At 48.2% G+C, this 22047-nt stretch overlaps 1 protein-coding gene across 1 annotated transcript in view; it reads right to left on the minus strand.

Annotated features, from left to right (window-relative positions):
• Nucleotides 1–348: 348 nt before the first annotated feature.
• Nucleotides 349–22047, minus strand: part of PAPPA (pregnancy-associated plasma protein A, pappalysin 1) — a gene marked incomplete at its 5' end in the record, with an annotated part of 71698 nt that continues 49999 nt past the window's right edge. Inside the window, 3 exons of the mRNA XM_008945526.1 lie at nucleotides 349–456; nucleotides 11947–12045; nucleotides 15861–15932. Coding sequence (XP_008943774.1) covers nucleotides 349–456; nucleotides 11947–12045; nucleotides 15861–15932 — 279 coding nt within the window. The remainder of the gene's footprint in view (nucleotides 457–11946; nucleotides 12046–15860; nucleotides 15933–22047) is intronic.

The following is a 22047-nucleotide window of genomic DNA, read 5'->3' on the forward strand; positions in this document are numbered from 1 at the left end:
TATAAATATGTGTACATAAATAGCTTGTTTCTCGCCTTGAATCTAGATAGGAATTGTTCAAATTAGGTGGGCATAACATGCTATTTTGATACATGAAAGTCTTCTCAGCTTGACTCTTGGTTGGTTGCTTCTCATCATCACTATTTAAGATATAGTTAATACATAAACCCCTACTTTGAGTTCTCCTTGGGCAAAAATTAAAGGCAGACTGGTTGAATTCTAAGGGTCCCTGGTGCAGAAATGCCATCCAGTTGAGCAGCTAAATGTTTAAAATGATACCAAAAGGGATGTGGTGTCTCTCCTAGCCTGCCTTGAGCAGTGTGGTCCTCCATTCCACGTCGCTTGGCATTACCCAAGACTGAAGCCACGGAGGTCTTTCTGGTTGTGCTCTTGGGCGTTGGGGTCCCGGCAAGCACACTCTTCTTGTAGGTCACAGGACATAGGGAAAGGAGTAACCTGGGGAAGGAAACCAAAGACACAAAGAATGAAGGAAGGAACACAACTAGAGCACCCTGGAGAACCAATCAGACCTTCAGAGGTCAGTTGCAGTCTTCAGCTATGTTATTTTTTTAGAGTAATTTACTTCAGTGCTGAGCTGGGGCTGCACTAAGGCCTCAGGTGAGGTACTTGTCCAGAAGAAAGGCTGTGAAAAGTGTGAAGAAGAACCTGTTCAACTCATGCAGGTGCTGGAAAGCAGATACTCCCTTAACAGTTCACAAGAGGCACATGAGCATAGCTGGCTGGGGAGACTTATACTTCTCAGGGAACTCTGGGGCTTCTTTTGGGGTACTTGTCCCAGTGCTTGGCTCACGCTACACTGCCAGCCTCTTCTGAAGAACTATCCTTACCACAAAGGCTACAAATGCTAAACAGCAGCAAAGTTAGGAATCCCTCACCTCCCATGATCAACTCAAATGCTCACCAAACACTACTGGGTGCAGCAGGTCCCAACTCCAGCCTCCCTGCAGCACTCCTACCCACCTCCAGCTTGAGGGGTTTGGTGAACCCTACTCCTGGGCCACAATCTCCACTCTGTAGGGTATCATTTTGCAGCAGGGCCCTACGATTTGAGTGCTGCTGCTAAGCCCAAGCCCATTTGTGCATTCAACTAGGAATGTTCTTGGTCTCAGTTCCTCAGGAACGGAACCAAACACTACCCAGCAGATCAGTGAAGCTGCAGCCCAGCAGGGGCTTCTCTAAAACCCAGTTGTGTTTCAGGTCAAGAGATGCAGCTGACGGGCACTGAGGAACAGCAAAGGAATGCAAGTGAGAGACTGCTACGTGCATGATCTGTCATCTGTCCACGCTCTCCCTGGAGAAGCGTGGGAAGGAGCTGAAACAATAGCCTGCAGTCCCTGGCTAGCGGAAGTTGATTTTGGCCTTTTGCATCACAGTATTTACATGAAGAAAAAGAGGTGGCAGTGGAACAGTGTCTTGCTTGCCCTGAAGTGAATTCCCATGAATTTCTCCCATCTGCACAGCCTGAGCATATGACCTCATTCCCCTCCTTTACACTCCTTCCAAGACAGTGCCACAACCTGTCCAAGCATTCCCAGCGAGGGCTCACGCTCCCTCTGCTCCTCTTGGCTTTGCCACCACATGTTCCCTCCCTCTTTCATAAATGCTTTTCTCCAGGCTATGGAGCCTGGGTCTGCCTGTTCCCTGTGTGTCATCAACAGCACATCTAGGAATGTGGACCAAGCACGGCGCTGAATGCATAGCTGTCATTTCCACCCAGACCTTCCATACGTGTCCCTGCGTGTCCATCTCTAGCATGCCTTTCTCCTGATGCACACAAGAACAGCACGGAGGGGTGTGGAGCTTTATTTCACAGCTGGGGAGCCTAAGGCAGCGACATGCTGACAGAGGCATTAAATTGCCAATGCTCATCACCAAACTGGGGTTTAGAGAGCTGTTCCCAGAAGACCTGACCCTCCATGTAGAACATGGTGATGACTCCTCATCAAGCCATGGCCTTGATGACTTATGAGCCAAATAACCAGCCAGTGAATAATCTGAATCTACAATTGTGCAAATGTGGATGTTGCAAAGAGAAGAGATAATCCAAAAAGTAGAAAGCAAATTCATTCAAATAACTGGAAATCAAAGAAGTTTATAAACTGCAGAAAACAATTGGAGCTTGAGGGTCACTTGATCCAACAGAAGCCAGACAGAGCAGATCTGTCTTATATCACAGAGTTAGGAATATTCTTAGATAGGAAAACAGAGAAATCTGCAAGCGGCGGGGTTTGGGGAGGAGGCTGAAGGGGGGACTGTTTAATGACTGAATTAAAATACTGGGAAAAAGAGAAGATACATGAAAGAAAAAAAAAAAAAGGCACTTTTTTTTTTGTTCAGTGTAGAAGGAAATATTTTGCTTTAGATTATCTGCTACAGTTCAGGTTTGACCTTTCCCTCCAAGACATACAAATAAAAATTACTATTTCAAGGCAAAAGTTATGTCTTGAAATAAAAACCTATTGCACTTTGAAAACGCTCAAACAAAACATTTAAGTATGCGTGGAGTTTTCCCCTGCTTTTATTTTTTATACTGAATCATTCAGTTCAATCTGGCTTTGGCAATGATTTTGACTTGAAAAAATCCTCCCTGTTGTACAACGAAGCCACTGGTTGTAGGTGAGATCTGGGAACCTGATGCTTTCATTTGTCTTGACCAGTCTTTGTCCTCTCCCTGGCCTGGAATCACTGTGTTTGTCTGTAATGGTCTAACGAAGGCAATTAAGCAGCCCCTGCACTCAGAGGAGACCCAGGCTCATGGAGAAGGTGGATGCACAGATAGCATTGAATAACCACACACCCAACTCAGGCATTTCAGGAAAGTGGCTGAAAAGGGCTGTGACATCCCACCATGCTTTGTCGCTGCTGCTGTCCGTGGCTAAGAGAGAGAGTGAAATGTGGCAGGTGTGAAGATCCCAGAAACGCCACCGTATGAATTTGGTGTCACCTTGAAGTGACCTTGTCACCTACCTTCCTCATTCCCTCTCCTCCCGTTTCTCTTGTGAGTCCCTCACTTTCCCCTTTGCTTTCTCACCACGTTGTAAACCTGTGCTTAGTGTTGGAGCAACCTCAACATAAGGTGCACATAGGAGACTGGATTGGACTGCTACTACATTGCAGACAGTTTCTGCTGAGAGAGAGCCACCAGAGAAGAACTGTCTTGCTGTGTGTGGTCCTCTAGAAACCCTCTGGTCTCCTAAGAGTGGTCATAGGCAGAAGCTTTCTGTCTGGGGCAGAGTCATGGCCCCAAGAGCAGACAGCTTCATGGCCCAGCAGCACTTCACAGCAGTGGGTAGCCCAAGTGCAAGAGGATTTCTTCCTGATCAGAATAATTACCCTTATTCACTTTATATCCCTCACAGAGTTGTTTTTAAATGCAGTTTGATTTTTACAGTGCTATTGTCCAGATGAATGAATTGTTTTGTCTTATGGCCGTGAGCTCCAGAGATCAGTTTTCTATTATGTGAAAAGGCTGAGATTTCTATGGGCAATGAGCACATCCACAGTCATATTAGACAAGACAAAATTCTCCAAACACTTAGCATTTATGCAGGGTTTCCACTTTAAACAACATCTACAACAAATGCATATTTGAATTCCCTAAGGACCTGATCTCCATAGGTGTTTATGAAATCTAACCCCCACACAACATCTACTAGGACTTTCACAAGTACCCAACTCAGAGAAACCATAAAATCCCTTAGAAGAAGAACTGTTTATTGCCTTGGGCTTGTACAGAGATAGCCCTCTGGAGTGCAGAGCCATGAATAAAGCTGCTGGATCTGCTAGAAATAATAAATGTTGAACCTTTCTCTAAATGATAGCCCATTTAGGTGTGGAGCCCAGATATACATACTCTGAGATTAACTGCTTCTTTTCTTTTTAAATAGGTCTGTGAAAGCCCAACTCATTAACAGAATATACAACCTGTACTGAAATTTCCAGATATACCCATTGTAAAGCCAGTATTAAAGAATTGGCTCCTCTCCCTTCCACTCACCAAGTCCCGTGTTTCACCTACATCTATCTCTACTTGTAGAAAACCTGGCTAGTATCAAGAAGGGCAGGGAGAAAAAGCTAAAAAGTAAGTTTAGGATCTGGTTTGGCCTTTGATGAAGTGATGCAGGGTCTCGTCTCCTCAGACTAACTAAAATAGGTTGAAAAAGGCACAACTGAAGAGCACAGCTCTGCAGACCCACATGCCCCCCCTACACATGCACACATCTCCTGGAGACGATCCAGAACAGAGCCGTGCCACGGACTGACCGCCCTCAGGGGCATGTGGGTCACACTCGACTCACACTGGGCCACAGACCTACCTATCTTCAAGAGAAAATAGACAACCTAAAACACATCTGTCACCCCAGGAGTGTGCACTGCATGACAAACCCGGCTCTGAACCTAGAGGAGCAATTGTAGCTGGTGCAGACTTATGGGCTAGACAAGAGGCTGGCAAAGACATCTGGGGTGTAATGCACAGGAGGTCTGAGACACCTCCACCTTGAACAACTCACCACCCACGCTGTGCAGCGTATGAACCCCTGCTTCCACTCTCCACAAAGGTATGGGAGCTGTAAGCATCCTTTCCCACACTAGGTGATGAAACCTTGGATAAAACCCAGGCTCCCTCTTAGAAACAGGGCTGCATTGTCCTCGATGCCATGCTCCAGACTATGGGAACAAAAACAATACCACAGACCAGTGCAGAACATCCAGGTCATGAAATGAGTGCGAGGCCACCAACCCTCACCACACAGCACCCATCTGAAGAGGCTGGTGACATCCCAAGGCAGATCCCTGCTGAGAAAGGCCAGTCTGTGGGGAATTGGTAGGAATGTTGACAGGAGAAATCCCAGACAGGTACAAGGAGGGATGGGAAACAGTTCTGCAAAGGGTTGGAGCTCATCCCTCACACAGGCTCCTATCAGGGTGACCCGGCTGCACCTCCCAGCAACGCACTTGGGGCTGGTCACGGCAGCTCCAGGACAGGCAGGATCAGGCCTGAGGAAGAGACTGAGTTAGAGGCGATGGGGGAAGGGAAACATGGGAGAGGAGGGCTGCAAAGTGTTGGGAAACAGCCTGTTGTTAGATTTCAGCCCTGAAGTGTTTGGGAAATCTCCCAGACAAGCCTAGCAGGGGCTGGGAAGGCCCCGCAGACAGAGCCCCAGCGGGCAAGCGTGGCGTGGCCAGATAAGCGTGGCAGGTCATGCCGAGCGTCACAGCCCTGTGCTGCCTGGGCCCCGCAGCTCCAGCACTGCCTTGGATTTTGTTCCCTGACAAGGGACAAAAATGCATCTTGCAAGGGGCTTCTCAGAGGTTTTGGCCACTTAGGTCACCAGGGCTGTTTTGTGATAATGGAACAAGAGCGAGCCCGCTTTTAACTCTGGGGGTTGGTGTGCGGGTTCACACCTAGGGCACCACTCCAGAGGGCATGGGAAAGGTGAAGACGAAGCTCACAGGGAACCTTCTCTCCGTGCAGCATGTACACTTTTCAAAACTTGAATTTGCCTTAACCGGGGCTTCCCCCCCAAAACGCCGTGCAGCAAGACGTAGCTGGGCTGAACCCCAGCCGTGCTCCTCTCTCCCCATCGGCTATCAGTCGGGAGCCGCCTCCCCAGAAGCGGTGGAAGCGGGATGGCCCAAGGCCAGGAGGGCTCCCTGGGAAAGCCCTGCTCGCACGGAGCCCCGCATCCACGCCCGCCCGCCGAGCCGAGCGCCGGAGCCCCTCTGCCAAACCGCACGGAGCTCAGTTGCTCAGCGATCAGCTGCGCTTCCTACCCTCGTGCTACCGATTGTGCAAACATGAATGTAATTACTCTAAATAATCACCAAAGATTTAAAAGGAGCCAGACCACCCAGAGGCCAAATAGCTGGCGGTGGAGCGGGGAAGGTTTGTTCGCTGGTTTTTGTAACACTTGCTAATGAAGTGAGGTCGGGTAGCAAAGCAAACACCCACCGCTAGCACGTCCCCTGGGAACGCTGTATGTTGTGGGAAGCCCCACGTCCCTTGGAGCCAAGAACGTTCTCTCAGGATAGGCAACATGTGCTACTACCATCACTGCTTTTAATTTATCGCCGCCTGGAAAGCCTCCCTGAACGATTATGAAACCAAGCTCTGAGCCCCAAAATAAGCTCCCATCTCAACCAACCATGACTGAAAATGCTCCTCACGTGGCCAACAGCTAACCACGGAGCCTGCGACCAGCAGCTCGTGGGGAGGTGAGTTCACCCCCACGCCTGGGTGACCAGCAACGCTCAGCCACTTCCAGAGGCGTGAAGCAACACTCCACAAGGGATCCTTCTCTCCTCTGTGCTCACCCACCATTCATTATATCTCACCAGCTCATCACAGAGCTGACAAACATACCCGGCTGGGGACATTCAAGCTGTTGGGAGCAGCATCGTGGTAGGAACATCAGCTCTTCAGGATAAACAGAATTTCGTCAGCCAGGGTGGTCATTTGGGCTGCTGATCATGTGCATGGCCTCAAAACCAATGGAACAAGACCCAAGATTCCCCCCAAGACAGGTCTGGGTTGAAGTTAGAGGGCTGGGAGAAGGTGATTATTCCTCAAAAATACCAAGAATTAGTTATTTCTGTTGTCTCAGGGGTAGGAGTGCAGCAGACCCCCTTCCTGGGAGACAGGCACAGTCTTTGGAAATCTCTTCTGGAGCCAGCAGTAGCCCCTCAGTTCAAAGCTCTTTTCTTTAGGCCTTGAATTCTCGGCCATAAAGTCTCTGAAGGGGTTTTGATAACTCGCCTATCTTTTAGATAAGCAAAGCTTTGGATGAATCCCACATGGTCCTCTCTCTACCACAAGTCCTCATTTGTTTTCCGCCGAGGCACTTGCTGGTTTTCCTCTCCAAGGTGTTGGACAGAAATGTCAAGAGGCTGAAGAGGAGGGAAGATTTTTCTTTTTGCTATGGGGAAAAGCAGTCAAGGGAAAACCTGAGTGATAACTGAGTGAGACAGGTTTTTCTCCCAGGAGCTGCAGGTTTACCCCTTATGTGATGAAAAGGAAAGACAGAGAGGGAAGACGAATGAAAGTTCACCTTTTCAAATGATTTAAGTTAGGGGAATGGGGAATTTTAAATCAGCAAACTCTGTGTATTTAAATCTGCAGGGACCAGATCTTCAACTAAGCAAATCTATGATCCAAGTCTGGAACAAGGCACATTAGCAGAGCCTAAAGAGAGACATTTTTGATCTCTGCGAGGCCTTTCTAGACAGCCTTATGCAGGGAAAAGGGAAGGAGCAGAGAAAAGAAGTGAAGAACAGTGACTGGAGAGATGATTTACTGAAATTAATCAGAAAGAAATAGCCACAGCCTCCCTCCCTGCGATGCCACACACCCCAGGAGCCCCTTGCAGGCAGCTGCCAGCCCAGAGGCAGCCAGTTATGCCCAGCTTATTTATTATTCTCACTTTAGCGGTGTCACATATTGAACGCTTTAAAAAATAGTATCTTCTTTTATCTGTGGCAGGATACAAAGCGAGAGGCAGCTTCCTAGAGCAGCCAGGCAGAAGGAAGTTGGCAACCTGTGCTGGGTCAGGAGGGTAGGAAGATTAAAAGGAGATGGGATTTTGCTTTGTCCTTCACGGAAGACTTTATCCCCTCCAGATACACAACAGAAGCTTTCTCTCCCTTGGAGGTTGGCCGGCAATGGCCTTCCTGTCTCTGAAAGCTGCTCCTGGGTCAGGCACGGGGCAAGCTGCGAGTGGCACAGCCCTGGCCCGTGCCCCAGCTGCAGACCCTGCCACCGGCCCTGCTCCCCACGCAGCCTATCTCCCTGGGGCTGCACCAGGCGCCGTGGGGCAGACGTGTCCCTGCTTCCCTGGGTGGCATCGCCCCTGTGCCAGCCCTGGCCCCTCGCCCGCTGCAGGGGGACGCTGAGCAATTAGCGCACAACAAATAATTAAGCTGATGAATGTCTCTTTTTCCCGTTTGCTGACTGCAGTTGCCTCGAATTTATGCCCAGAGTACGACCGAATTTATTTGTGGCCGTTTGTAGCATTCAAAAGAGGCTTTTAATGATTTCTTTTAAGCTCTCTAGCCTGATGGTGAATAGCGGAGGGCAAATACTCATTATTTCCTATCTAAGTGCTGATTAGTCGGCGGTCGGTCAGATAAGTCACACCGCTCTGTTCCCCCCTCGCCGCAGAAACTCACAAGGTCATTTGCTGCTAATGCTCCAGTGCAAAGGGAAAACGTGGCCCTGTGAAAAAGAAATCTCCTGTGCATCTTCAGGGCAACGAAACGGGAGCGTGCAAAATCTCACGTCAAGTAAGAAGGCTGGGAATTAAAGTGAACACGGGTTGAGGGGTTTTGCTTTCACACAGCCTGGTTCACAGTTTGGGAGGGCAGTGGGATTGCTGTGAAACTTAAATCTTGACAGTTTGTGGACATTAAAGATCTGAAGGCAGCTCTTACTTGACTGTTAACTCCTGAATTTTCACATGATGCAACATTAATCCTCAGCCCTTTCCTAAAATAATGTGTGGGGTTGCTATGTTCTGTTAAATGTGAACCATGTGTCACCTCAGCAATGGCTGCGATGGTGAAAAGATGATAAATCTAAAGCTTGTAAAATGTCCTGTGACATTTTGGGAGAAAAACAGGTGTTGCATAAATGTTAGACATTTATGGGTAAACTTGCAGGGGCTTTAAAAGACTGACACATCTGCCACATAGTATGTAACCCTGAAAGAAAAGGAGCAAAGCAGCCTCTTTCATGTGTCTCGCTCTTTCTACAACTGCACAAAAATACAACCTCATCTGGTATTGGAATTAACAGAGCTGGACTCACCCCTTCCTATGTCTCCTCCAGGTTTTTGGCTTTTACACCCAATGTGAATTTTAGAACTGTGCCTTTTTAAGTAGGTGGCAAACTGTGCTGGAAGCGTTTGGTATGCGGAGTATTTTTATTCAGCTCCCTTTTCTCTCACCTTTCATTGTTTTTCCCTTCGGAATATCTCCTGTAATGCTCCGCTCATAAACCTCTTCAAAGGGAGGGCTGCATTTGAACAGCCTTGCCTGAAATCTGGTCTCAGTCAAAGGGAAAATAACTCGCAGAGGTGAGAGCTGCGGCCCCAAGGCTGCTGCTGCAGGTGCTGCCGGCCGCCTCCTCGGCTTCCACACCCTGCCCCCCCCAGCTGGGTTATTATCCCCCCCTTTACCCTAAAAATGTAATAAACTGGGTCTCAGCCTCTGGAGTTTGGCATGGAAGGTGCAAGGAGAAGGTGGTTTTCTCTCTCCTCCCGAGTGCCTTGTTCAGCTCCCGGGATGCTGTTGATGTTTTGGGAGAGAGGAGATTTTGGAAGCTGAATGGGAGCTGAGGAAGTGATGGGCTCTGTGGTTCAGCCCCCAAACCGTGTGGTCTCTACAGTGGGTGTTTCTAAAGTACAAACTAAGGCAAGTCTAATTCCCCCGGCCACAGAGATACAGCTCCCAGTGAAGTCAGTGGAAGCAGAAATCTCCAAAAAGCTACAAAACCTGCCCCTCTGTGGGGGAAACGCAGCAGACATGTGACCTGCCTCTGAAACACTTGCCCCTTGCCCTGGGCAGTTGTAGCACAGACACCAGTAAGAGACAAGGCTACAAAGTGCTTTCCCCCTCTTGGGTGGTCACTTCATTTCTGGGTGGCAGCAAAGCAGCAGAGATTTTGAGTGTGACTTGCCTGGCTGGTAAGTGCTCACGACTCTGTGCAGATCCCACTCTGTCTCAGCTCCCTGCCCAGCTATAAATTCTGCTCCCAAACCCTAATCCTATCCCTCTCCCCCCTCAATTCAGCACTCACAACCCTTGTTTTTCAGTCCCGTCCCCACCCCAGCAATACATTGTGCCCCTAGCTCCTGTCTTGATGGGGCTGGTTTGGGTCAGTCCCCTCACAGCCAACTTCACTTCCATTCCTCTGGCCCCTCCTGGGATTTTTCATCCCCTGCTCTCAAGCCTGGAGGCAGTGAGATAAAGTTTCCCAGTCAGGCTGTTGTAGGAGGAGAAGACCTACTCCATGCTGAGCTACCAGGCGCTTCCAGCTCTGTCCCCACAGCTGGTGGGCTTGTGAGGCCAGTGAGCAAGCTGTGCTTGCCCTTGTCTGCTCCTCCCAAGGAGGTGGAAAATCAGCCAGAGATAGGAATCTCTTCTTGGAGACGATACTGAAGATGAGCCACTGCCTGTCACCGCGCTTGTCTCTGCAGCGGTTGTTTCGGCAGGGAGCCCCATATGAGCTCTCCGTGACCTACTCCACCCTTGGAGAACAGAGCAGCTCACCTGCCCGTGCTTCCCTCCCAGCACGTGGCTCACAGGGCCAGTTGCAAAAGAAACACAGCAATACAGGGAAAAATTTGGCCTAAAAAAAGCATATTTAGGAAAACTACCTCTTCCCTAGTGGAGAAATGAACTCTTTCCACTTGCCAAGACATGTCTGCTTCCCTCCCCAAGTGTTCCCAGAAGGGCCAGAGACAGCCCACAGTGCTGTACTGGTAAGAGATCTTTGAATGAACCAAGGAAAAGCAGCCTTCAGTCAAAGCTGCCTTAGAAAGGAGAGTTCACTGCAGAGAGGGGTTCAGTCCTTCACCTGTGGTAGAGAGGACTTTCCTCCTCAGATGGGTGGCATGGATGACATCATACGCTGAGCTCAAGCTCTCTCAAGTTTTGCTATTTACTGCTATATATGAGGGTTTTAATACAGCTGGATTTTCATTCTGATCTACACTCAAATCTTGAAGACAAGATAAAAATCTCACATGGCAGAGGGTAAAATTTTCTTTCCTTTCTTCAGGAAACAAGTTCAAAATCTATCCTGGTTAAAAACACATGAAATGTTTTACTGCTTCAAACCACAAGTTCCAATGCTCCAACACTGTCTCTAACAGTGTGGGCAGAAATGGATGTTAAAGAAGCATAAGAACAGGGGGATGTGTGGAGAGATCCTTCCCCAGGCTCAAGCAGTCATTGGTTTGGATATTCCTGAGCCAGGAACTGCATCTGTTTAATAGCCACTGTTGGATGTAACCTCCACGAACGTGCTTATTCTCTTTCTGACTTCAAATGGGGCTTTTTTTGTTCTTAACAATACCCTGTGGCAATGCATCCTATCATTCAAACACACATTTTTTCTTCCATTTGATTGGATCCTGCTTGCAGGTAACTATCAATTCACCCTCTCGTTGGTGTGTGATAAGAAACTGTGGATTTCACTTTCCTAAGCATCCTCCTTACATTGAATGATGTTTTTATAAATCTCTGCCATTAACCATGCCTGTTGTCTCTTTTGGAAGATTTGCAGGTCCTGGTCTATGTGGTTTCTGTCTGTGCAGAAGATATTTCATGTCTCTAGTCAGCTCTGCTGCCCTGCCCTTCTCTGTCCCACTCGGTCCCTTTGGAGAAGGGATGGTCAGCAAGCTATGCTCATGTGGGCACACCTAGATCAAAGTACAGGCCTACCATGACGCTTTTTTCCTGCTCTCTGTTCTTCTTCTAATGACTCCTAAACTTTAGTTTTCCTTTTGAGCACTGAGAGTGGATATCAGGATGGCCAAATAGCCCCTGCTCAGTGTTTCTGTGTGAAGGTCTCCTGAGCAGTAGCTGCAGCTTTGCTGATGAATACAGTCTAGAGTTTTGGAGGCAGTCAGCCTTTGCCTGCAGATTAGCATGGGTTTATTCACAGTAAGGATGAACAAACAGCTCTGATTCCTTTAAGAACCTGCCTTGCACAGGTATAAGGTGGCTTATGATGGGAAATGCACGTGCATATCAAGACAGAATTTGAAAATGAACCAACAAGAACTCTGCCTATGGTGGGATGATGTCTTTGGTCCTTCTGAGACCTTGGACCTCCCCTTTTCTAATAAAAATTGTTTTTTTTTCCAGGTGCAAAGCAGCACTCACCAAGGAATTCCAAGTGAAAAGAGGAAAGGGCATCCCTACCTTTTTGGTCTTGACTGTTGAGGCACAGCAGTCCCCACCATCATAGTTGCAGAAGGCTCGGTTGTTGATGGAGTCACAGTAGTTGTCCCCCATGAAAGGCTGAAAAAGGAAAAAGCAGAAAAAGGCTGAGAGCATGGACAGGGATGAAAGCTGTAAGAGCATGTCAGAAGGAAAACATGAAGACCTGAAGGAGCCATGCAGCTTGTAACATTAGCAACTGCCTTGAAAAGCAAGGGAGAATTATTCCCCTCTCCTTTCAAAACATACAGGGGGAAAAAAAAAAAACAAAAACAAAGAAAAAAGGACACTAGATGGAAAGGAAATGAGCCCTTGTTGGCTTTTCACATCCCACATAAAAAAGATGCTTCAGGAATATTGACTTGACTAGGCCCAGACATCAAGGCATCTAAAATTGTGGCACCTTTAGATGATTTTAAGCTAACCTTCCAAAACTCTGTGAGATAAGAAGAAAGTTATGTATAGCAGCAAAACTGGCTTGCCTTTAATAGCTGTACTTGCCACCACAATTTTCCTAACTATGCAACAAGTGTCAGCAATGAGGGCACAAAACATATCACAAAGAGAAATGGAGGTGGTCTGAGCTCAGCACAGGGACCACGTGCTCATGATCTCCAACCAGCAGCCACCACGTGTGGCCTTGGCCACGATACGTAATCCTCCTCTGCTCCACAGCTCCGGGCTGGCATCATGGCAATTATTCAGAGGGATGCTGTGGAGAGCTATTAAGTAAAATTCATAAATCACCCTGAAAATGTGGTCACTAGTCTGTGTGATGTGATCACTAGTCTGTGGGCTGCACGGGACCTGAATAATAATCACAGTTCTGAAGACAGGCCTGGAGTCTGGTTTTTCATGACACGTCGGAGCCCTCTTGGTCAGCAAGCACAGAAGCCTTTCTTGGAAGTCAAAACTGCGCTTGATGCTAAAAAGGGTCGGTGCCATGTATGAGAATCCCAGACAGCAATGGAGATCCAAAATATGGATGCTCAGCGGAGAGCACAATTGCCTCTACAACACTTCTTACATGCACAGGCTCATGGGGCCGTTCCCTGCTTCATCTGCTCTTTAGGAAATTAATTCATTCTGCACTGAGAAAAACACACACCAGGGACTTCCCTACAAGAAGGGATCACTGCAGAGCGGGTGGGGAGGCTCGTTGGGGTTTTCTGGGGTTTTGTAGCAATTGCAGTACCAGAATCTCCCTTATGACAGATATATGGAGAACCGCCCATGAGAGCTCGTCATGCTGTCCCTGGAAAGAGCCTTGGCCATGCTCGTCAGTACTGAAATGGACCCTGTGGAGTGGTGCAGACACAAGTTTTCTCTGATCTTTTGCAAATGTAAATGTTTCTGTCAGAGTAGAGGAAATCCAGGCAATCATAGCAATAGCGGACCACAGAGGGACTACCAGGACCCAGCTGACTCATTGTGTGTCACTTGTTGAGCTACAAATGCTGATGATGAAATTAGAGTTCCAGGATGAGGCTCCAATCCCTATAAACTGCCTTAACTCCATTGACTTCCACAGAGATTAACTTATCTATACAGGCAAAGACTTTGACTTGCAAACACCCTTCCAATTTATTTAACATGCCAAGAGTTAAAAGGGAATGATTTATAAGGAGATGGAGGGATATTTCTATGCCAATCTGGTCATATGCAAAAACATGAACTTTGCCCAGCCTCCCAGGGAATTCTGTAGGCTTCTCCATGTTTCCCCTGAATTGCCTTAGCTGTGCCTGCTTGCCAAGAAAGGCTTGTCTTTAATTCTCCATGCCTATGCCTGTACCCTACACCTATGAACACTGAAAAATCAGAAAAGAAACTTGTGGAAGAATTTGCCTTTCACTTGCGTAGAGTAGACAAGTCAATCCTTTGGAGAAGAAAAAGAGGCAAAGACCATCCATTCTGATTTGGTACCAAAATCCTCATCTGGGAGACCTTGGAGGCCTGTGTGTGTGCAGGGTGAGGTCTCCATAGGTCTTCACACATAACTTGGAGCTTCTATATTTTTGGAGGACTACACAGGTAGTCCAGGGGGACTAGTTTCTGCTGAAGTTAGGTGCCGGAAAGTAAGGGGCTGACTCATAAACCTCTATTCCTGCCACTAGGGAGCGACAAGGAATCACCTTGCAGCAGCCGTCGGGGTTCCCTCTGCGATCGCCAAGAGTACGATAATGCCCCACTCGCAGGCTTCTGTTGAGGGAACCCTCCCGAATACACCAGGGATTGTATCAGCTTAATGGCCCAGTATTATTGACCTACTGGCTTATTAGACCCTGTTTCCATAGTCATGCAAAGCAGCTTGGTGAAGATGGAGCTTCTTCGGAACTCTTAATGCCAGAGAACAAGCTCCAGCCCATCTGTGGATTCTGGAAGCATCATGCTCTAAAAATGATGCTAGAAGCCATTATCAGTGGTCTGGGCAAAGCTTTCCAAGATGATAGATTGCAACGTAGTGACACTGCTGAATGAATGATGAAGAAAGTTCCTATTGATGCGGAGGGGTCTGGCAATTAACAATGATGGAAGGGAAGAAGATGCTGAGAAAAAGCATGTCAGTAATAATGGCTTCTGGTAAATTATTACATCATTGCAAAGTTTGCCTCAGTAACAGCTAGCCTTAAACAGCAGGAGAATGGCTACCCAATGGTGCATCAGCACCTGAATGGCATTTCTTAATGGCCGCTGGATGTTATTTTAGCTCTCTGTGGAGAATAGGGGCGTCCAGCCAGCCTGCATGAATGCAATGCGTGAGATGGCTCATGACATTCAAAGCACTGACAGCAGAATGCTTTTCATTTAGGGAACAACTAGACAGAAACTATTACATTGTTGGAGAGTTATTACCCTCTTGGGCCCACCATTTGTATGCGAAGGAAACCTGTCTTTCACTTCAAGACAAATCGCACGTTGCACAGCAATGTGGTCTAGAGTTTCGTGTCAGATTTAGGAATTCTGTGCCATGTTCTGCCACTCCAGGCAAATAACTTCAATGCGCTTGTAAAATTGGTTTACTGGGTGCTGAGAGTACAGTCAGTCCTTCAGAAAGTCAGGAGATGTGGGGTCAAGACACAGCCTTTCCACTGCTCGTCCGTGCAACCAAAGCAGCATCTATCCCTCTGCCTGTGACCTACCCCATTTTTAAAACAGACATGAAGCTTCCCAGCCTTGCAGAGGGACCACAAAGATTGACCTCTTGACATGGGTGAGCTACTCAAGGGCTGGCACGATGGAAACCGCAGGAGCACCATGACCCCGAGAGGTGCTCCAGCTCCGCTTTGCCACTGGAAGCATCTCAAGACTTCTCAGACTTTTCAAAGACTGTTGCCAGCAGAAAAAACATCCTTCAAAGTAATTGCTGTTTTCAAATAACACACAAGGCTGTAAAAATGTATCACAGCTGAAGGGTAACCACATTTTTCTGGGTTATTTTGCTGGTTCAGATGAAGGAGCACAGTGGAGGGATGGGTGATTTTCTCACTGACTGGCTGTCCTGCCCACCAAAGTTCATCTGCACACACCAGAACTAGCCTTGGAAAGAACTGGCCCTCTAAATTAGATGTCATAATCAAGGAAAAACAACTGCAGGTTTTTGCAGCTCCACAGACATTCCCAGATGCTGAGAAATTCTGACCATCTACTAATGTTGAGCTATTTGATTAACTGATGTGACAGTAACCCAGCCATCAGCTCTGGGAGCACCACCAACTTCACCAGTGAGTGTGAGAGCAGATGCAGGTGATCATAAGTCTCTCTGGTAGCATAGTCAGGGCAAAAGCCTGTTTACCCCACTGGAAAACCAGCATTTCCAACCCACGTGACTGCAGGGAGTGTTCCCCTAACGTTGAGGAGAGCAACCACGGACCACCTGAGGTAACACGACATCTCACCTCGCAGCCTTTGACACAATGGATCAGGGAAGGGTGAGGGTACCACTTGAGTCCTGCCGTGCAGACAACGCTCTGGAGAGAAGAAGAAAAAAATCCAACAGGTTAAGACAAAGAAATCAGTGTACAGAAAATCAGCGTGCTGGCTCCTGGGGCTCCCCTGTACTTAACCAATGAAGTTCAGTTCCTAACACCTCTTGTGTTCTCGGGACCTGGCTGTCCTCCAGGTATTTACAAGAAGTGTTGGACTTGACACTTGCAATAACAGAACATTTGAGATTAAAATAATATTTAAGGTTCTCCTAAAATGTCATGTCCAATATTTCACTCATGGTGGGGGAACGTGGCAGGGAAAGGCAAAGGCACAGGTCCACTGTCTTGCTATTAGGTAGTGAGGAGACACTTCAGGAATTAATTAAGAGATTTCTTTGCTGCCAGAAAACATTGTTCTCTTTTGCTGCCCATCGTACCTCTGCCTCTTGAAGATGTTAAATGTGGACTTCAGATTAATTTTCACACCATCCTTTAGGTCTTAAATGGAAGCTCCTCTCACTACATACCTTCATAACTCCCAGAAAGGACAACAATGTCTGCTGCATTGTGGGAGCTTTATAATTTCTGTATTTATAATAAATTCTGGAGTGCCTAGTTTTTGGCAAAAATGACCAGCCTGCTCAACGATGACACACCCAGGGCAACCATTGTTTGCTGTAGACATGGAGACTTAGATTTTAAGAGTGGATGAAAAGTTTGGCTGGTCAGTGGAGATGGTTTTGAATACCATGGAAGTCTAGGAGATGGGACTACGACACCAGGCACAATGTTCTTTCTGGGTTCATCCATCTCCGTGGATGGAACACTACAACGACCAGTTGGGCAAGGCAAACACTTAGGGGCTCACCCAAAGACAGGGGTCAGGGTTGGAGGGAGGCCTGGGGAAGGAAGGGATTAACATTTGGGAAGACCTGACACACAAGCCACCCCTCCCCTGTTTATTCGAGGGCTAATTTAATCCGTCTGCGGGGGAACCTCGGCGTGTTTGTACAGTTTCTGTCATTTGAGGCTTACCTGGCGTGGGCTAGAAAAAAGGACTTTTATACTATCTGACTTGGGCTGTTTATCTTTCCGATGCTCTCGGATTTTCCACTATTAGTCAAGCCCAGCTTGCCCCACCTGCCTCTCAACAGGGCCCGTCTGTGTGAGCTGCGGGGCGGGTGAGGGGGGAGGACCCTGTTTATCCCCCCCGAGGGAGGCTGCAAGGTGCGGGGGCCCCGCCGTGTCAGACCTTCCCCCAGCGCCTTCTTGACAGACAGCTGGAGATTTCCAGGCTGTTGCCCGCCACAAATGGTGAGGGTTTGTTGTTTTTCTTCTTCTTCTTTTTTTTTTTAATCCCTCTTCTGTTTTTTGCACTTCAGAAGGAAAAAAAGAAAGGAAACTTTTCTGGGTTTCAAAATAAACAAGGCCAGTCAACAGAGCGGGAGCAGGGAGAGTAAAGGAAGCAGTTCAAGAGCATTTGAACCCAAGAATTAAAGCAAAGTAGAAAAAACTCAGGTGTTTATCTCTGGTATCCAAGGCCAGACAGACAATAAGTAGAAGTGCACTTCCAAAGAGCATCTCACCTTGTCCTGGTAAGAAGCATCAATATTTACAAAACCTTTCAGTATGTGTGAATGGGTGTGAGCATGTGGAGCAAACAAAAGGAGCTGAAGAAAGGAGGTTTGCAAGTGAGAGCCGTCTCTTACAGAAGATGCATTGACCATTCCTCCCAGTATTAAAACCCCAATGCTCTCTCCTGGAGGAACAGAGAGCAGGTGAAGAAGGAAGCACTAGGACAATGCTCTCCCTGGAGCTCTCAGTGTTGTCCTCAGTCCCAAGGGCACAGCCTTGGGCTGGACATCCTCCAGGGAGAGGGAGTGCAGCCCCGGGCTGCTCTCCACAGCTTAGGAAATCCAGTTCACTTTGTGCTGGATTACTCACTGGGTCACTGGGACATTGCCACTGCTCTTCAGCAGTACCTGCCCACAGCTTAGTCCCACCCACTTCACCCTCTCCTTGGATGATGCTTTGCTAGTGAGGACCATTAGAGCTACTCCAGCTGAATTCAGCCCTGCTAACACTCAGGGAGTTGGAAGCAGAGTATGCCCAGGGAAGGACCCTCGTCCGTGGTCCTGGCTCCTCTTGCTGTTTTTCCAGACCCTGAATTCCCACCACCCAGCCTGTTTGTATCCTCAGGCTGCTGCTGTGGTTTGTGCAGTGCAATGGGATGGGAGAGGGGGTGTGGGGAGAGGGAGAGACTGGTTTGGAAAATTGAGAAATTTGGGATGATTTGGGTTTCTGAGCATCATTCCTGACTCTTGCAGTGCCACTGGGTACAGAATCCCAAAATCCCATAACAGCAGGGGTTGGAAGGGACCTCTGGAAATCATCTCATCCAACCCCCTGCTCCATCAGAGTCATGTAGAGGACGTTGCCCAGCATTGCATCCAGGTGGGTTTGGAATCTCTCCAGAGAAGGAGATTCCACAACCTCTCTGGGCAGCTGCTCCAGGCTCTACCACCCTCGCACCTCCTCCTCCTAATCAGGTGGAACCTCCTGGGTTCCAGTTTGTGCCCGTTGCCCCTTGTCTTGTCGCTGGGAACCACCGACAGGAGTCTGGCCCCAGCCTCTTGTCCCCATGGACCCTTTAGCTCTTGATAGCACTGATCAGATCCCCTCTGAGTCTTCTCTTCTCCAGCTCAGCACCCCCAGGGCTCTCAGCCTGTCCTGGCACAGAGATGCTCCAGTCCCCTCAGTAACCTTCTAGCCCTCCTCTAGTACTGCATGGGGCAAGTGAAGTAAACCATTGTACAGGAAGCACGGAAGGCAGGGTGTAGGCAGCACTACTGAGGGACACGACCAGGATCCAATGGCATCAGTGCACACAGAAAGGAAGGTGGAGTCACAAGGCCAGCAAAGATGTGGATGGAAAGACCACATCTGACAGGTGCCAGGCAGCACATGGGGGATAACACCCATCTGGCTGCTGCCCCTGCGTGCCCCGGCCCTTCCCCATGCTGCTGCATGCTCCAGGCACTGCAGGGACATGTGCCACCCTCACAGCCCTGAGTGTCCTGGGTGCCCACTGACTTTGGTCCTGTCCCCATCCCAGAAACGCCACCAACCACATCTGGGGCTCAGTGGCTGTGCCTCCATCTGCTGCAGAGGGAGGGGAAGCAGGGATCTGCTCCGACAGTAGGTAACAGAGAGCCAAGAAAGGAAATCAAGCTGTCATTCTCTCCTTGTGAGGAAGACCTGGTGCCTCTGGTCAAGGAGGGGAAGCAGGGATCTGCTCCCACAGTAGGTAACAAAGAGCCAAGAAAGGAAATCTAGCTGTCATTCTCTCCCTGTGAGGAAGACCTGGTGCCTCTGGTCACAGCACTTCCTCCCATGGTGGGACTGACACAATGATGTCAACCATCTACGGGCTGTGGAGGGGATTAGGTTTCCCCAAGAGGGGTCAGTGGAAAGCTTTCCTCCACCTTAGATGGGTCAAGTGTTCCCCAGGGCTCAAGCCCAGGGACTGGCATCTACTGGTCTCAGTTAACTCTCTCCTCAGGCACTCAACGGATGTGGCAATTACCAGTGGGGTTAATGTGGTGGTGGTGAGGGGATCAGCCATGGTGCTTTGTTTCCTCCTGTAGCTACGGACAAGGTGGGAACTCCTTCCCCAAATGCTGAGCCACCACCTCCAATAAGTCATTTCACTACCCTGTGACTCAGTTTCCCTGTGGGAAACTGAAGCCAACACCACAAAAAAGGGGAGAGGAGAAGGATGAAAACTGCAAAGCTTGAATGAGGGAGTATTTAAGCATAATTCCTACTAAAGACTTTTGGATATCTAAAATGCCAAGGCTTGGAGTCTGTGTGGGAAAAGACATCACTGGCAGCAGGGCAGCAGCCCAGGGGTGTGGAGGGGCCATGGCCACACTCAACCCCACTGGCAGGCAGAGCTGGGGCAACACTGACCCTTTCGGGGCTATCCCAGCCATGTCCATGCTTGCACAGTATTTGGCTTGTTTCCGCTCAGCACAAAGGCAATCATCCAAATTCAGACAACCTAAGAAATTAGGTGTCTGCCCTGCTTCTCTGCAGTCAATGGGAAAGAGCTGTCAAGCTGTCTTTCAGAGATATTTCACGTTTTTCTCTCCACTGCCCGCAGAGTCAGTCTTGGCAGCTCTATCTATAAGTGTCTTCAACAGCTCGCTGCCCCTTGCACACACACGGTAAATTGGAAATCGTGGGAACAGAGATGGCTGCTCTGAACATGGCCCGCTGCAGAACACAGATTTCAGGTGATATTTTATTTCTTTTTCCTGCTGGAAACCCTGATTTGGAAGACACTGCCAACTTCAGCTGACTTTGGCAACCTGAATAAGACCCGACAAAGTAACTCAGTGTAAAGCAACCCTAAAAACCACAGTAATATTTAGACGTTTTTCAAAATGAGCTATCTGTTGTTGTTGTTGTTCCTTTGAGAGGACATTTAATTTCTAATTATTTTTATTTTCATTAAACAAAAAGTTTCAAAAATCCTTGGAAATGAGACGCTACATTACGCTCAAACCAACGTGGCTTTTTCTCCAATTTTTTGGTTCACCAAAAATCACAACAACAATGAAATGACTTTGATTAGGAGAAAACCTTTTTTTAATTTGAGAGAACTTCCAACGAACCGAAAAAAAAAAAACCAAGTGTTTTGCACAACTCTGCTCTAAAAACCCCCAGAGGAGGGATGGTTCCCTCTTCCCACTTTGCTTCCACAGCAGCTGTTGCTTGAGCAGCTACACACACATATACTATTTTTTTTTTGCTTGCTGGCTCTCCCTGTGTTTTATCTGTGGCTGTCCTCTCAAAGGTGAGCTCCAGAGAACTGTCCTGCCTTTATCTGCTGCTCATACTGCACTCATTTGTACGCTACTTGTGCCTGAAATTAAGTAACTACAAGTGTTTCCTTTGCGTCATTCAAGTACTTTGAGATCCACCAAGACTTGCCGTGTAAATGCAACCAGCTGCTCCCTTTCCTCGTATGGCACAGCAGCAAGCTGTCACTGACCATAAACAGAGACACGGATTATTAATGAGACACAACACATTGCCATGGGGACCTGCCCCAGCCCTGTCTCTCCAGGGTCTCCCCAGTCCCACCAGCAGCAGCGTTGCCCCCAGGCCCACCGCTCCCTGTGGCTGACGTCCCCTTATCTGGAGAGCTGAAGAAGATGGATGTTTTACAGCTCCCAAAAACATCCCCTCCAGCATGTCTCAGCATCATCCCGCTCCTCTCCTGCAGGCTCCTCTGATCTCCCAGCACAAGTTTTCAAGCCCAAACCTCACCCTCCGGTTGTGGAGTGTTTGTGAGGTCAGGCTTGTATCTGCTCACAGCCTCAAACTCTTGCAAGATCCTCACCATCAGGGCAAAAAAAAAAGGCCTTATTTACCACCGTACTCTTGGAAACCATGATTTCTCCTCCATGCCTCACTCCCTTCATCTCCCCCTTTACTACTATGTGTTTTCCCTGCTGCCTAATGAGCCCTCCAGAGACCTGCAGGTATAAAACTCGTTACAGCTCCCTCTGTGTACCCGCATCAATAAACCAAGGAGCACAGCAGAGAATGGGAGGGAACCTGTCACTTTTTTTCACCGTGAATTACAAAACCACTTTAAAGCCCAGCACTCAGGAAAGGGCCAGTGAGAAATTGTCCCTAATACAGAGATAGGGAGTTTCTTTATGTTTCATGCCAGAAACTTGGCAAAGCCCAGGCTTAGGCAGTAATATCATCTTGGCACCTGGAGTGAATAGGAAGCTGGGAAAGGCCCTGCAAGTTTGTCATATTCTCTGGACTTAGATTCCCCACCCCTTTCCAGGATTTATTCTGTTGCTCCGTGTGAAATAGGGAAGTACAAAGCAATGGAGATTTTTAGAGCAGCTTGCTATCCAGAGCCAAGGCCAGACTGCAAAAATCCCAAGCCCTGGGTATATATTTAAGCATGTAGAGAAGCAAATAGACTGTCAAAGCTGCTCAGGACATGCTGGGGCTGTGCTGGCTGCTCGTTCTCCTCCTAAATGGAGTTCAAGTGTGTAAAACAGACTCCAGCAAAGCCAGGGCCAAGTATGTAAAAGCCAACAGTGTTTGCTCAAGCACCACCAGCAAC

Source organism: Merops nubicus, unplaced genomic scaffold (genome assembly GCF_000691845.1).
Source record: "Merops nubicus isolate BGI_N331 unplaced genomic scaffold, ASM69184v1 scaffold5658, whole genome shotgun sequence".
Classification (NCBI taxonomy): Eukaryota; Metazoa; Chordata; class Aves; order Coraciiformes; family Meropidae; genus Merops; species Merops nubicus.